The 17,739-nt window shown below is 43.0% G+C and overlaps 1 protein-coding gene across 1 annotated transcript in view; it reads left to right on the forward strand.

The window, feature by feature from the left end:
- The window catches only part of LOC145390686 (sacsin-like), a 333,656-nt gene that overhangs the window by 257,457 nt on the left and 58,460 nt on the right, over positions 1-17,739 (forward strand). The window contains exon 8 of the mRNA XM_080265477.1: positions 14,624-14,935. Within this exon, the coding sequence (XP_080121603.1) occupies positions 14,624-14,935 (312 nt within the window). The remainder of the gene's footprint in view (positions 1-14,623; positions 14,936-17,739) is intronic.

Consider the following 17,739-nt stretch of genomic DNA (forward strand, 5'->3'; position numbering starts at 1 on the left):
CTCTTCTAGTCTTTCATTTTTCATCCTCCCCACATGGTCAAATCCGTATCAGAATATTTCTCTTAACACTTTTAGTGAGTATGGAAGTTAAGAAGTCACTGCATGATAGTATTGTGATCCCTACCCTGACGTATGGAAGCGAGGCATGGACCTTGCAAGAGGGGAACAAGTCAAGAGTGAGAGCAGTGTAAATGAGTTACTTGAGAGGAGCATGTGGAGTGACGTGGAAGGACAGGTTGATGAATGAAGAAGTGAAGGAACGCTGTGGGGTGGATGTGGATGTGGTTGAGAAGATTAGGAGAAATACACTGAGGTGGTTTGGACATGTGAAGAGAATGGAGAATGAAAGACTGACTAAGAGGGTGTATGTAGGTGAGGTGAAGGGAGGGAGAGGGAGAGGTAGACCGAGGATGAGGTGGAGGGATGGAGTTGAGAGGTATATGAGGGAGGGGGGTGTGAGTTGGGGGGAGGGTAGTCAAATGGTGGGTGACAGAGCGACTTGGAGGCGTTTTGTCTGCGGCCACCCTTTCCGGGATTAAGGCGTCGGGCTATAGGTAGGTAGATAGATAGACTTTTAGTCTCATCCACATAGCACCACAATGCTCCTTCACTTCCCCGTTTATTTGTCTGCCTATCTATGTAACTCGCACATACTTCTCCCACATAACTCATTTCTACACTGCTGTCTCTCTTGGCATGTGTCTTCCCAGTAGAGTCCAGGCATCACTACCATGTGTTAGAGTGGGGATCACAATACTGTTATACAAAAAAAATTTACTTCCATACTGGTCTACTTAACCTGAATCGCTTTCAGTGAAGCAGCAACTTTTCTCCCTTGCTGTACCTTTTTGTGCACTTAATCATTTAAACTTCTCTCCATTGTCATCACATTACCTAAGTAATTGAATGCACTTACATTCTGTATTTCCTTACCATCCAGCCTCACTGTGCACTCTGTTACCTCATTACCCCAAAGGTCATAACTCTACTCCTGGCTGTTTCACTTTGAGATTTCATTTTTTACATGCACTGTAAAACTCCTGAGACATGACAGTCCTCATTTCAGTCAAACATTCAGTTCAAACAACTCCCTTAGTTTACTTACTGCACACAGCGCAGTCCCTGTTGTCTTCATGCGAGGTCTGTTCAGATAGTATCAGACCTCATTTTTTTTCTCACAACCAGTTGGAGGATAGGGGCGGGATTTTGTGTACCACAATGCAGGCCTTCTTGTGCATGCGTGATTAATGCCAGCCACCATAAGTGGCTCAGTGGCTGTCAGTCAGCCTGTGTTCATAGTCTTGCACCTTGCATGTCACGTTCCTGCACTTGTCACGATGACCGAAAAGGTCAAACAGCGTTACTGCATCAAATTTTGTCAAAAACTAGGTGATAACCAAGTTGAAACTCTCAAGAAGATCAGGCAAGTTTGGGGGAATGAAGCCATGGGAGTAACACAAATAAAGAATGGTACAGTCATTTAAAAAATAGTTGAATGTCAGTCAAGAGTGATCCATGTCCTGGGAGGCCATCGACAAGCAGGAGTGCTGAAAATGTGAAGAAAGTCAGCGATGTTGTCGTGGGAAATCATCGGTTGTCAGGGAAGTCACTAATGAAATTGGAATCAGCGCACGAAAGTTTAACATGATTTGGGCATGCAAAGAACCATTGCCAAATACAGTACCCTTGAGTCCAGCACGCGTTAGTCCAGCTCGGCAAGCAATTAATTAGTATTATTTAATACGATTTAATTATTGCAACATGAGTGTGTTAGCATAACACGCACATAGCTCCGAGAAGTGGGCCAAATCCGCAGAGTTCACTCTAGCACGATCACCCCCGGTCCAACACGGCCATACTGGATATTCCCATGATGATGATAGCCAGTGAAAAACTTCTGATCAAGTAGCCTTCCCCGCCCGCTATCGTGACGTGATCGTGATGCCGCCCAATTAAAAACGCTTCTGGTGTCACGTGATGTTTTGTTTACATTTCTCCCGCCACAGAGCCACTCAGTCGCATAATTGCATTGGAAGGTGCTTTTTTCTTGCTGCATTTTCTGCCCTTGTTACTGCATTTTACCCTGCTCACGATGCCTAGGAAGCCTTCTGAGAACCCCAAGAAGCGTCGGCACCTCCCTCAGGCCACCAAGCTAGAAAGCATCGAGAGGAAGAAGAAAGGGGAGAGGAAAGTTGACATTGCCAAGGCCAACGACATGAATGAAGCCAACGTGATCATAATAAAAAACTTAAGACAAGATCCTGGCAGCCGAAGGCTATCACACGGCACTTCATACCAGGTTTGCCGAGGATACGATGGTAAATCGGAACGGTAATGTGGTAAAATTGCCGACGATACCACGGGCATTTGGAATTCATCTGGATGGATTCCTGCCGAGCATACGATGGGGAAAACAGTGTGACCAAAACCCAGGTGACTCGACAGAGAATGTATCGTACTACAGCATTGAACATTTAGCCTCACACTGAATACATATTAATATTTTAGAATAAATATCAATAGTTTTGAAACCCTTCTCATCGGCGTGCGTACCAGTTTATAAACAAAGTTGCTTCTCCTTATTCTCTACCAAGTCAGCGACAGCGATCACTTTCCACAGTCACGAGATGGGGCTCTGGCAACAGTGTGAGAAGCATGCACTTTGCCGAGGATTAGAGGGCTAGGACAGGCAGAAGCAGGACCTTCCATGGCTGTGGACGAAGATAGTGATTCTGAGTGTGATTTCGAAGGATTTATGAGGGAGGTTTGATTTCGAAGGATTTATGAGGGAGGTTGAGGAGAAGCAACAGCCATTACCCGCTAGTGACGCCAGCAGCCATCCACCGGGGACCCAGTAGGACTAACTACAGCCTTGGATACCACCTTCCATTCCCAGCAAGCCCACCAACACTATCCTAAAAGGTTAGTTATCATTCATAGCACAGTACCATTTATTATAATTACAATAGTACCAATATATGTATAGGTATATGGTAGGTATTTAGGGTGACCTTTCCGAGGGTTGCTGACATAATTCATTTTTCCCCATAAGCTCTATTGTTAGTCCAACACGTTTTTGGTCCAACACATAACCCATGCATGACAATATTACCGTGCTGGACACGAAGGTACTGTAATGTGAATAAGCTCTGCGGATGAACGATGCTCAAGACATGTTGGAGTGTGCTAATTGCAATCCAGACTTTCAGATGACTGTTATCTTTGGTGGTTGTTACTGGAGATGAGATTTGGGCGTACGTTTATGACCCAGAAACCAAAGCACAGTCATCGCAGTGGAAGCATGCAGGGTTGCCTCAGCCAAAAAAATCACAACAGGTACACAGCAAGGCGAATGGATGTCAACAGTTTTTTTCGACTGCCGTGGTGGTATTGTGCATCACGAATATGCACCTGAAGGTCAGACTGTCAACAAACATCACTACCTCGACGTTATCCATCGTCTTCATGATGCATTGGCTGAAGAGACCAGACCTTTGGAAAGTGGCAAGTTGGAAGCTGCACGTGACAGTGCTCCTGCACATTCTTCTCAACAGATTCAATAATTTTTGGTCAAGAACAATATCCTGCAGGTCTGGCAGGCTCCTGCTTACCAGACATGACTCTGTGTGACTTTTGGTTATTCCCCAAGCTTAAAACTCCACTGAAGAGTTCCCAGTTTGAGACGAGAGAAGAGATCATGACGAATGTGATGAAGCACCTGCAGGAGATACCGAAAACTGACTTTAAAAATTGTTACTGGCAGTGGAAAGAACACAGGACTATGTGTGTCAAGTCAGAAGGGGCCTACCCTGAGGGGGATTAGTGTCCTAGCTCAATAGGTTAGGTATTTATTTTTTTTAGAGCCTAAGGTTGGATGCTTTCTGAACAAACCTCGTATATACCGATACTCTTGACAGCTTTCAGAAACTTACTATCTGCTGGTGATTCAGAGAGCCAGAGCTCGTGTTTCACTAGTCACCGTAATATCTGACCATCCCTATTCGCTGACCTTTTCAGTGTGACACTGACATGGAGAAGAGACCAGCATACTCTCCCAAACACTTTCCTCTGTCTCATGCACTACCCTACATGTGCTTTACATATCACACAACATACCCCACTGCATTGCAGGGATTGACACCAGCAAGGGCACACAGATGGAAAACTTTGCCCCCGATACCTAGTTGTAGACCTTTTGTGGGAAGGTGTGACACGGACTTTGCCAGTGTAGTTTTTCTGGGTCGGGATGAGTCATGGATCTGTGCTAGAGGGTACAGTGCATTGCAATTCCCAGCCTGCTGCTTCCACCCAATGGAGAGGGACCTTAACCCAGGAGTAGCATCCCAGGAGGCTGCCCTATCAGCGAGTGTATAATGGCTGGGCATTTACAGTGCCAACATGTGCTTGGAGGGTGTTCATGTAGCTGTCCTGTCAGGGTGCTCCGAGGCCACTACCTCAGCCACTGGGCACAGCTGGTGGACTGTGGGTCCCAAGTCCCATGCCTGGACTTGGGACTGTGCTAGTGGGCAGGGCCTCTGTCTCTCCCTCTGTCTAATTTTAATGACTTTGGCCAAAAACGAGGAGGAGAAACCTGACCGATACTAAATCACCCAAGGGGATCAGAGTAGCATCTTGGAATGTGCTTAGTTTGAAAGGCAGAGCAGGGGAAGTGGTCAAGGCCATGAGCAGGGGGTGGATGGATGCTGGCTGTGTACAGGAGGTTAGATATAGGGGAGGATCAACCAGAATGAATGCTTGGAGGGCTGGGAGGTATTGTCAGTACAAGATATTTTTGCAGGGTTTGGCTGAAGGATATGGTGGTGTGGGTGTGCTGGTTAAGGAAAAATGGGTGGAATATGTCATGAATGTAATGAAAGTGAGTAAAGGATAATAGTAGTGAAACTTTGATAGGGTCACATTTTCATTTTTATCAGTATGTGCACCAGAGGCTGGCTTGGATGATGTAGAGAAAGATAGATTCTGGGATGACTTAATACTTGTGGTAAGTGGTTTGGGGGATGACAAGATTGAAGTTTTGGGAGAGGACTTAAATGGATGAGATTGTAGTTTTGTGGTTTTGGGAGGGGACTTAAATGGATGAGATTGTAGTTTTGGGAGGGGGCTGAAATGGTCAAGTAGGTGAAGCAGCTCAAGGATATGAAGGGGTACATGGGGGGGATGCACATACAGTACAAAAAATGAGAAGGGAAGGATACTCAAGTATGAGGAGACAGTGAACATGACTGTGCAACATGCATTTTAGGAAAAGAGAGTTGGTTGATGACATACAATCAGTCTATCTATTGCCAGATGCCTTAATCCCATAAGGGGTGGCCACAAACAAATCGCCTCCACGTTGCCCTGTCCCCCGGCATTTCACTGCCCTGCTCCCAACTCACACCCCCCTCTCTCATGTACCTCTCCACTCCATCCCTCCATCTCATCCTTGGCCTCCCCTTCCCTCTCTCCCCCTCCACCTTACTCACATACACTCTCCTCATCAGTCTCTCTCTCTCCATCCTCTCCACATTGCCAAAACCACCTCAGTGTGTTTCTCCTAATGCTTCCTTTCACCTCCACATCCACATCACAAAGCTTCTTTACATCCTTATTTGTCAACCTGTCTCTCCATGTGACTCCACAGGCTCCTCTTAAATAACTCAGTTTCCACTGCTTACACTCTTGACTTGTGTCCCTCCAACAACGTCCAAGCTTCACTTCCATACGTTAGAGTTGGCATCACAATACTGTCATGTAGTAACTTTTTCACTTCCATGCTCACTTCCCTGTTTCTTATCACTGCTTTCAAGGAACCAGCAACCTTTCTTCCCTGCTGTACCCTTTCAAGCACTTCACCCTCCAAACCTCCATCCTTACTCATCATACTACTCAAGTACATAAACGTACTTACATTTTCCATTTCCTTATCATCCAACCTCACTGTACATTCACTGACTTCACCTCTCTGAAAGACCATCACTTTACTCTTCCCTACATTCACCTTTAGATTTCGTTTCTTACACACACTCCCAAAGTCATCCACCAAGCCATGCAGCTTCCCTTCGTCTTTACTTAACAACACAGTATCGTCTGCAAACAGCAGTACAGGGAGTTTCCAAACACTGCCCTCTCTCACTGGGGCCACTCCAACATCCACTGTCCTACCTTGTACTGTATTTATTTTATAACCCCATCCATGTACAGATTGAACAACCATGGAGACATGACACATCCCTGTTTCAACCCAACCTTCAGATAGAAAAATTCACTCAGTTCACTATCCACATGCACTGCAGCCTTAGCACCCTCATATGTACTCTTCACAACATTCAACAACTTCCCGTTTACTCCATATATTCTTAATACTTTCCACAATCCTTGTCTATCCACCCTGTCATATGCTTTCTCCAGATCCATAAAGGCTGCATACAACTTCTTTCCCTTCTCTAGAAACTTTTCCACTAAAGATCTAAGAATGAATATCTGATCTACACAATCTCTTCTCTTCCTAAATTCTCCCTGTTCTTCTCCAACTAATTCCTCTGTTATTTCCCTAACACTGTCAATAAGTATCCTACCATATACTTTTCCCATTACACTAAGAAGACAAATGCCCCTGTGATTACCACATTTCTTTTTCCCCTTTCCCCTTGTACAGGGAAATAATTATACCTGACTTCCAATTCTCCAGGACTCTCCCTTCCTCCAAGGCCAATCTGCACATCTTCCACATCCATTCTACTACTATCTTTCCCCCATGCTTCAGCATTTCACCACACACTCCATCAATTCCTGGGGCTTTCCCCATTCTGACTTTCTTCATTGCTTCCACAACTTCCATTCTACTGATTTCTTCCTGTCTTCTCACCTCTCTCCTCCTCCCAGCCATTCTCCAGCCACTTATACTCACATTACTTCGATTCTCTATGGTCAACAATTCCTTAAAGTGTTCTCTCCACCTGCTTGCTTTTCTCCCTCCTCCACTAGTAATCCACCATTTTTAACTTTCACTCCCCTACTAACTTCACTGCCACCCTGTCTGACTTTCTTTACCTCTTTCCAGAACATTTACTTACAGTCCCTCCACTTTACACTCAAATTCCTTCCAATTTGCCCATCCACTCTTTTCTTACACTCCCTTACTAATCTTTTCACCTCTCTCTTCCTTTCTACATATAACCTCTCTTCCATCTCTCAACTTCTTCCACGCCCCTATTTCTCATCCATTCATTATATGCTTTCTTCTTTTGTGCCACAGCCTGTTTCACCTCCTCATTCCGCCATGCTGTTCCTTGCACCCCCTTTCGTATTCTCTTCACCCCACACGCTACCTCACATGCTTCACATATTTCTTCTGTGAATATCTTGCACACACCTTCCATGTCTCCCATGTGATTCAGTTCATATTTACCCAGTCTTTCCTCCACTTCTTTCTTATATTCTGCCTTTTTCTCATCCTTTTGTGACCTTTCCACTCTCTTTGCAACTACTACATCCTCCCGCCCTTCCCTTATTCTATTTCTCCATTTAATTGGACCTTGATTCTGACCACCACCAAGTGGTGGTCAGAAAGTCCACCTCCCCAACCTGTATGTGCTCTTGCATCCATTACAAATCTTTACATCCATTCATCCACACACACTAAGCAATCATTGCCTTCCTTTCATTCAGTTCACCACCCACCCTTCTCATCACTCGCCATGTATACCTGTGGATCATTTTGTGCCTGAAGAGGGTATTGGCTATCACCAACCCCTTCCAGGCACAAGTGTCCACAGAAGCACTGCCATTCTCATCTATCTCAGCAGGCACACCCCACTCACCAATTATTCCATCCACCTTCACATTCCCTACTTTACCATTCATATCACCAATCAAAAACACTGTCTCATTCCTTTCAAACTTCTCCCTGCACACTTCCACATTTGTCCAGAACTCTTCCCTCACTCTGCTTGCACAGTCTTGCGTTGGTGCATACACGCAAACAATCGCCCACATTTGTAGTCCAACTTTCAGTCTTACCCACACAATCCTTGAGCCAACTGATCCATATTTTCTTATATTCTCCTTCCATTTGTTATTAACAACATTACACACTCCTCCTTTTGCCCTCTCATTCTCACCTACTCCTGCACATGTACCCTATCCATACTCCCATTCTCTCACACTTTCTCCTCCCCATTTAGTCTCAGTTAATCCACATACATCCACTTTCTCACCGTCAAGCACCTGGACAATCTCTTGCTCTTTCACCTCATCATTCGCACCCCTTACATTCTACTTCGCCATCCGTATCCTGTCCTTTGTTCGGTCCTTAGTTGTCATCTTTTGGTCAGTCCTTGTCCAAGGCTTCTTGTTCGTACTTTTAGTTAGCTGTTTTCCAGGGAGGGGCACTAACCCTCTGCCAACCCACTTGCTGTCATGGAGGGAGCATGTGTCGGTTGGTTATAAGGTTACCACCCAGTGTTGTAAATGGTTTCCTGGTTTACAGGAAATCATTTGGCTTGCCACTCAATGTAGAGCTACCCTTCAAACAAAGTACCACTATGCCAAGTAGGTGGATGATGGGTGCCCCCACCTACCACAAGGAGGTTGGTGCGGGTTGTTAAAGTTATGGGAGTGAAGAGTGTGTGCAACATCACAGGTTACTGGTATGTTACATAGTGCATAAGGAGCAGGTGATGAAAAAGAGGACCTTTGCCCCTAGGAGGAAAATATGAAAGTTGAAAAACCAAGTAGTAATGGATGCCTTCTATAGCAAGATGAGTCGAGTGGTGGCTAAGCAGGGAGCTGTTGACAAAAGTGTTAATGAACAGTACAGAGCCCTCAAGAACAGTCTCCTGAGAGTGACCAATTCAGTGTGTGGTTAGACAAGGGGTACCCCCAAGACATAAAGTAACTTGGTGGTACGATGATTTTGTAGAAGCTGCAGTTAAGGAGAAAAGAAGGCTTCTCTGAGAATGGAAAAGGAGTGGTAACGGAGAGGAATATTTGGCTGCAAAGCAAAGGACTAGAAAAGATACAGGGCAATATCTGAGTCTCCGACCCTTTTACTTGGATAACCTAAATAGTGTTGAAAGGAAGACTATGAGGTGGCAGATCAGATTAGGGAAAAAAACGCAGGGTTGGCAAAAACCCACTTTATTTGAACAGCCTAACCCACCTGAGTTTCCCCCCCCACCCCCCACATAATAACCAGGATAAAAAAAAAGGCAATGGCGGTTTTTTTTCAGAGCGTACCATAAAACAAACATTAATGTTTATACCTAATTATGGACAGCCCAATTAAATTATGATTTTACACATTGAGATCATGTTTTTACTTGTTTGTCTGTTACCCCTGGGCTGTCTGCTACACTGTAGAACATGTTTCAACATGATAGCATCTTAGGAGATGACAGAGGGAGCAGTGCACACTACACAGTATGGTAGGAGAAGGATTCATTTCCTTTACTGCAACAACACAGTAGTAGCAGAAGGACTCATTTTCTTTGCTGCTACCACTTTCTTCGGTAATTTTACACCTATATTTCCCATTCTTCATATAGGTGAAAAATAACTTCCATATGTGAATGTACACATCATCTTAACAGTAAAAATAGCCTTGGAGTAACAGTTCTAAAGTCTATCAAATAGACATATATTCAGAAAGTAGCAGTGTTTATAGTAAATTTCTTGAAGATGATTGAGATTTGGTAATAATATGAGACAACCTAACCTCGCATAGGCCTAACCGTACATAAGTACTGATTATGTGACATATTTACCCTAATCTGTACTAAGCAAAAACCATATCTATCAGAAACAAACTTACTGGTAATCCTAAAAGGTTACAAAATTAGCTAATGCCGGATATAAAGTTTATGTTCACCGGATAAGTGCCTGAGGAAATTTACCTTTAATTCACACTACAGTATTAAGATTTGTTTTCCTGAACCTTAAGCACAGTTATCCATGTTTACATTCATTTATGGAAATGTTGTAATTAAAGTATTAATATTACACAATTTATGTGATTAAATACATTATTTAAAAAAAAAAAAAAAAAAAAATAGCATTTTTTTTTCAAGTGGGTTTTATTGAAAAAAACCAGGTGGGCAAAACTGGGTCACCCACTTTGTTGCCAACTGTGGAAAACAGGGATATCTTAGGTGAGCAGTGCATGAAGAATAATGAAAACAGTGGGGATATTAAAGATGCCTGGGGAGAACATTATAACTTGTTGCTGAATGAGGAGTTTGACTAGAATGGAGAAAGTGTGGAGTCAGCAGATCCAGGTGTTTGGCCTCTGGTCTTTGATGCTGCTACTGTGAGCTGGGCAATAGGTGGGATGCAGGTGGGGAAGGTAACATGTGTGTCTGGGTTGACTGCTGAAATGCTCAAGATCTTAGGAGATACAGAAGTGGGGTGGTTGGTGGGGGCACTCACCATCCACTCACTTGGTGTAGTGCTGCCTTGGGTATCTGCCCATTCCTCTTTTCCTCCTTCCACTTCTGTCTTTCTTTCCTTCATTCTTTCCTCTTCCTTCTGCCTTCTGGTGACTTTACATTCCCTCCTCTGTGTCTTACTTACCTTCATTCTTTCCTCTTCCTTCTGCCTATGGGTGACTTTATACTGAGTGACAATTGAAATGGTTTCCTGTACACCAGGAAACCATTAAGGTGCTCCAATCTAATTGAGCCTGTGTAGGTTTATATTCAAGGAGTGGTTGGGGTTTATTGCTCACGTAATGCCACCCTGGGATGAGTGAGGTTGGTCGCCCTCATCCTTAAATGTCAGGACCAACTTGCCTAGCCTCGGGCTCCTATGCTCCTGATGGGGCAAAATAGGATTGGATGTTGGATGGCTGGATGGTCAGTTACTGGCTTGATAAATATGATAATATATGAGTGTGTTAGCCCAGATGATTGGCTGAAGAATTTTATTGTGAATTTGTACAAGGAGAGAGATGATGCCCTGGAAAGAGGAAATTATAGAGGCGTAGAACTTTTGGACCAGATAATGAAGGTAATAGAGTTCTGGAAGGTATGACAGAGAAAGAATGAATATTGATGAGATGCAGTTTGGGTTTATACTGGACAAAGGGACCACTGATGCCATACTCATTAACAGCTTCAGAAAAAATACGTAGGAAAGAAGGGATCTATACAGTACTTTGTTTTTGTTGCTTTGAAGGAGGCTTTTGATGGAGTCCCTAGGGAGGTGATGAAATGGGCAGCGAGAAAGCTTGGGATCGAGGAGTGGCTGGTTAGAGTGGTTATGGCAGTGTATGCGGGTGCTCACAGCCAGGTAAAAGCTAATGGTGATTTGAGTGATGAGTTTTCCATGAATGTTGGTGTGCATCAGGAATCAGTCTTGAGCCCGTTGTTGTTTATCATGGTGCTTGAAGCCCTCTCACGTGACTTCAGAAATGAACTCGCATAGGAGATGTTGTATGCTGATAATTTGGTGTTGATTTCGCAGAATGAAAGGGAGACAGAGGAAGGATTTAGGAAGTGGAGAGATGGTATGGAGCACAAGGGCTTGAGAGTAAATGCAGTAAAGAGTGTGGCCTCAGGGATAAGGGACTGAATATGGAGGGTGCCAGTGACCAAACAACATGGAGATCTGCCATTAGGTGACCAAGGCTGATGCATGCCAGCATTTTGGAGCCTTTATAAGCAAAATGATCTTCCACATTCCTTATCTCTCTGCAGCCATATGATATCTCAGAATCCATGAAAGCAGCATAAATCTTCTTATCCTTCTCTAGATGCTTTTGCACTAAACAGTATAATCATATATTTTATTATGCAGGGAAGAAGAAACCAAAGGCCAGAAGCCTGATTGTTCCCCCCAAGAATAAAAAAATAATAATAATAATTATAAATAAAAAGATAACAGAGCCAAATTCAAGAGATGTTCATTTTGAGATGCCTGGACACACTGCGTAGGAATGACTGTAGGCCATAGGCAGTAGGAAATACGGATCGAGGGAGACAGGTCCATAGTTGACCTGTTACATACATGAAGGACTGGGAGTAATGATAAACAATTGCATTAGAGCATTGGACAGAAAGGGTTGAGAATTTGTTACTAGACTTGCCTGCCATAGTGGTGGAGGGATGCAGGCAGACAGCTCAGAGGGGCAGTGACCACAGAAGTAGCAATAGAAAAGAGATAAAGATGCAATCGTAGGGTGAAGAGATAGAGGTCGAAGGGCTCCAGTTAGAGGAGGAGAGTTAATGAGACAAAAAGCCTTTTACTCCACCTTGTTGAAAAGAGCTGTTTGTGGGGAACCATCCCCACACATGGGAGTTGTACTCTGCATAGGGATGAATAAAACTACCTTACAATGTGGTGCAGTGGCATTTAATAGTACAGGCTTTTGAAAGTACCATGTAGTAATTACAAATCATCAAATAACATCGGATATAAGCTATTGATTTGTGACGTCCTTTGCGCTCATGAGAATACTGTACTGTATATGCAAGAGAAAGAGAGATGCTGTTTTCACATGGACACAGGATTTCCCATATGTGTAATGTGTGTTCCCAAATATCACAGCTTGTTCCATATATTGGCAAACTGCATCACAAACAGCAATAGAACTTCATTTGATAACTTTGAGTACTTAATAGCCCAAAAGACCAAAAAAGGGGTAGCTGGTAATGTAGGGTTTCAGTACTGTAATTATATGAATGGTTTTGCCAGGGAGCTGAAAAAAGGAATTTGAAGGTGACAATGATGAGAGAACAGGTATGTGGCCCTATGAGTTATTTTGCCAGTGAGCTGAAGCCGGGATTGTGGAGGTGGTAATGATGGTAAAACATACATGGCCCATTGTGCTGGCCAGTGTGTTTACATGTCATTCTTTGAATTTCTTTTCTTGTATTGTGTCTGATTTCTCCCAATTATTATTGAATTACTTAATTATTATTGTCATTATTCGTCATTGTTACGTTATTATTATTGATTCGTTCTCAGCAATCAACACCAAATCATCAGCATACAATAACTCTCATGAAACGGACTCCCATTGGAGTTCTTGTATGCTGATGATTTGGTGTTGATTGCAGAGAATGAAAGGGAGGTGGAGGAAAGGTTTAGGAAGTGGAGAGATGGTATGGGGCACAAGGGCTTAAGGGTAAATGCAGATAAAACAAAAGTGATGATATCTAGGGTTGGTGGCTGTACTGTCAAAGACGAGGGAGAGTGGCCATGTGCAGTTTGCCACAAGGGCGTGGGAAGTAATTCCATCTTGTGCGGTGTTTGTGATAAATGGGTGCATAAGAGATGTAATGGTATCAGAGGTAGACTGCGAGATAATGCTGATTTTATGTGTATGGTGTGTCGGGGTGAGCAGGTGGAGATTGTTAGACATGAAAGGATTGAACTTGCTGGTGAATCTCTTGAGTGTGTGAAAGTTTTGTTATTTGGGAGACATGTTGTGTGCTGGAGGTGGGGCAGGAGCTAGCTCTGTGGCTAGGGTGAGAAGTGGTTGGAAGAAGTTCAGGGAGCTCTTGCCTCTCCTGACATTGAGAGGACTCTCCCTACGTGCTAAGGGGTCTTTGTATGCAGCATGTGCTAGGAGTGTAATGCTGTATGGTAGTGAGACCTGGGCAGTGAAGGAGGAAGATATTCGCCGGCTCAGACGTACAGAAATGACAATGATTAGGTGGATGTGCAGTGCGTCCCTGCGTCCAAGGCCTGGAGGGGCTGGGTTTACGATGGAAGAGTTGAGAGGTAGGATGGGACTGGAGTGTATTGGTGTTGTGATGAGGAGAGGTAGATTGAGGTGGTTTGGATATGTGGAGAGGATGGGGGATGATAATTGGGTGAGGAAGGTGAGAAGTGTTAGTATTTTGGGTGGGGTTATGAGGGGTAGACCGAGAAAGACATGGGACAAGGTCATTAAGTGTGACCTCAGGGTTAAGGGACTGAACAGGGAGGCTGCAATGGATCGTGCAGCATGGAGAGTCGCCATTAGGTGACCAAGGCCGACACATGCAAGCATGTTGGAGCCTTTAAAAATGAACGAACGAACGATTATTACTAGAATATAGTAGTATTTTTATTATCAGCAAATTCTGATTAGGAGGAGGAGGAACACAGTATTTAGAACAATAGAGTCACACTTGTGAAATGGACCCAGGATGCCAGGGGCTAGAATGATGTATAGTTGATTGGCTGGCCCATTTCCCTTGGCATGTTACTGATAGTTGTCCTGCTTACAGAAGAAAAAAATGTCAGAATGATAATATGTAGGCATTCCTCGTATAAGTCAGGGATGCGTTCTGATGTATCATAACCCTTATCGCTGAACTGGTAGTGTTAAATGGGACAGATTGTCAAATTAACTTTAAAAATACTATATTTCATTTACCTCAACTTGCAAAAATTTTGTCATTTTGCAGATTATTTCATGTAACTCAGTGGAACAGTACGACGTTACTATGGTTCTACATCCTTTCCATAGCACTTCTTCATTGTTATCACCATATTCTAGCATTAACTCAGTTTTCAAGGTGGGGAGATGATACTTGTAGGCTACGCTAGAGTAAGTACAAAACAACTTTGATACTTAAAAAAAAAAAAAAAAAGCAAGGGGATTCACTGTACGATTTATTCACTTATCCAACAGAGTCATCACCCCGAGCAATAACACCCCAATTAGTTCGAGACACTCTGAGGTCAGCGAGAGGAGTGAGAACAGAGTGGAACCATGTCGCACTCTTAGACTACATAACTTCAGACTCATGTTATCGGGACCTCCAGGGTATCCCTCTGCTTCCCTTGAACAGTGGATCATGGGATACTTTTGACAGATGCAGCCAGCCAGTTTATATTTGCACTGTGGACCAGGCAACAGCATTCTGGGGGCTCGGAGAAAATATCATGCTCACAAACCTGGCACCAGCGCTTCATTCCAGGCTACAAAATATTGCACAGAATGGTAAGATCTTATTGTTGCTTTTGTGTAGTATTGTCCATGGTAATAAGTTCTGATTAAATGAGTTTCTTGTAATAACAGTTAAAGAAGTAATTCCTAAAACATTGAACCAATTAATTTTTCCATCAGCACTCCATTTTTGGAGTTAATTTAGGGAAAAGGTGTTTGGGTATCTTATGACATCACCCAAGTATTTTAAGCAGTGGCAGGGGAGTGATACTGGTGACTGATTTCATCATCTTCCTCTTGCTTAGACTACTTGCCCTCTCCTGGAAATCTGAACAAGGGATGGCCATGACAGAAGTGTTTCCAGGCTACTTTATCCTCACAAACCCCTTCCACTCTCAAACAGTCTTCTTTTCCTTTTTTCTTACCAATATACTCTTCTACACATTCTTACCATAGAAGGTCTGCCTTTACCAGCACTACACTGTCTTTTTTTTTTTCACAAGCTGTCTTTGGGACCATATGTGTATTGTTTGTATGTGCCATACCATATTATTTTAGTCCTCTTTATCAGCTCAGTTAATCCACATGTCACTCTTATTGTCCTTTCGTCCATTCCATGATTCTCATAAATCCAGCCATAGAGATGAGTAATGGTCACTAATGATCAGCTGAAGATGGTGACTGAATGTTTGCAGAGGGAAGGATGATAATGAATGTAGCTACAGCGACAGGAAATTATTAATGAGATAAAAGTCATGGAGAGGTTCTAGTGTATTAGGTTGGGGGAAAATGATTACTAATGAGGTGCAGATTGGTTTCATGTCCAGCAGAGGAACCACTGATAACAAAATTAATACAGACTTTTATTGTTGGGCAACTCCAGTAGGTTACTGGGTAAGGAAAGAGAAGTGAACCTCACTTAGTTGATCTGAAGGAAGCGTTTGATAGGATAGCATGAGAGTTGGTACAGTACAGTCCAGTACAGTGAAAAACACACAACATGCCTAGAGAACAATACACCTGTCACAAACAACTTGTGAAATTTGGCTGAAATGAAAATTTTTGGTTTTTGGTTCATTGGAAGATTCAAATCAACACTACAGAGCTAAGTGAAAAATACTTTCTTATTATGATGTATTGAAGGTAATGTCATGCAGTATAACAGTACAAACATACCCCAATAGCTGATGAATCAAAAACTGACGATATGCTCTTTCAACGATACATTCCCCAGATAACTGTTATGTTGTGATTCTCTTGCTTCAATGATCCGACTGTTGGCAGTTTGAAATGCACAGGGTTTAATTCATGTATTTTTCAACACTGCAAAAAGAAATATTGTATTTATCTTTATGCAAGGGGTCAGCATGGAAGAATTCCTCTGACATTATCATCAGGAAGAAGTTATTACAAAATTCATACATATTGTTATGGTAAGTCTCAGAAACATGCATAGGCATAGTTAGGTTAAAAGAAAATTATGGAAAGGGTGTACGAAGGAAAAAACATGTGCCATATATAAAGACCTGAAATGGGCTTGAGGGAAGGGGTTCTGAGGCTAAGGGGGTGGAGAGTTAGTGGTCTCCGCCAGCGATTTAATGCTTTAGTAGGGGCCACATCTTTGAATCTCTCAGAGCCATCAGAAACCACAGATTTGATGTCATCATTGCCAACAAACAAAGTTCAGGTGTGTGAGAACTGGAGAGGTGCAGATTTTCTTCTAGCAATGATAACAAAAATCTCCATAACCAATTGTGCAGTAACTGAAAGATCACTATAATTGTTCATTTGGTAATATTGGAAAGGAGGGACAGTACCCAGTAGCAGAAGTGGATGTTGTCAGGAATGTATCCCATCCCATTCCCAACAGAAATAAAGGATCTGCGATATGGCGAACCTCTTAATATCACTGCATTGAAGAATGCATGTCCACTGTAAGTCATGCATTGGTTGCACTATTTATCATTTTACCTCCTTACAGGTTTAGCAGCTTCATATCATGCAAATATTAACTTAACTTTGCACACAACTTTAACACATGAAGAAATGTTAGACTTAAAGATGCCATCGACCGGCTGATGATTGGTCCCCAAGTTATGTTTTGGCAAGCTGTCTCATGGCAGCAGCACTTACCGAGAAGCCGTTGCCATGATAGCATCAAGGAGAGTCTAAAACACCGGTTCTCAGCCTTTCTGGGTTGCTCCCCCCTTTGCCATGGTCCACATATCCATGCCCCCCCTCCCCCCCATCCCCAATCTTCATATCATAATTTGATTGTAAAATGTATTCCCAAATTATCATTATTATTGTCGTGCAAATTAAAGTTGACATTAACCCAGGTGAATACAGGCTGAATTAGCCCTTCTCTTGCAATTCACTGTCCTTCTTTTTCAAGAGGTTAGGAGAGGGGGGGAGTTGAGATGTTTATATTTTAATGGGTGCAGTCCATCCTGTGGTATAAGACTTGGGGTCTGTAATTTTCTCTTAGAATGGCCAAATTAGTTAAAAAAAAAAAAAAAAAGGAAGGAGACAAGGAGACAGAGATGAAAAAACAAAATTACAGTAACTACATAGGTACAAAGGAAAATGTGCTTTGTAATCTGGCACAGATGCAATATGAATACAATACGCTCAATCCTTGAGATACATGGTTGAGTAAGACATTTTTGTTCTGATGCACTAAACATAATGTGACAGACCATTTCAACACACATAAAAACTTGTGCTAAGGCAGGAAGTCAGCTGGCCTGGCAACGAAATTAGAAAGTCGCGCACGGTGACATCACCCACCAGACTGACCATGATTGGTGGGCTGATATCTGGGTACCTGTCCTGGGCACACTCAAGGCTGTATGGTT

This window comes from Coenobita brevimanus, chromosome 15 (genome assembly GCF_032717465.1).
Source record: "Coenobita brevimanus isolate Jiangsu-jjx chromosome 15, ASM3271746v2, whole genome shotgun sequence".
Lineage (NCBI taxonomy): Eukaryota > Metazoa > Arthropoda > Malacostraca > Decapoda > Coenobitidae > Coenobita > Coenobita brevimanus.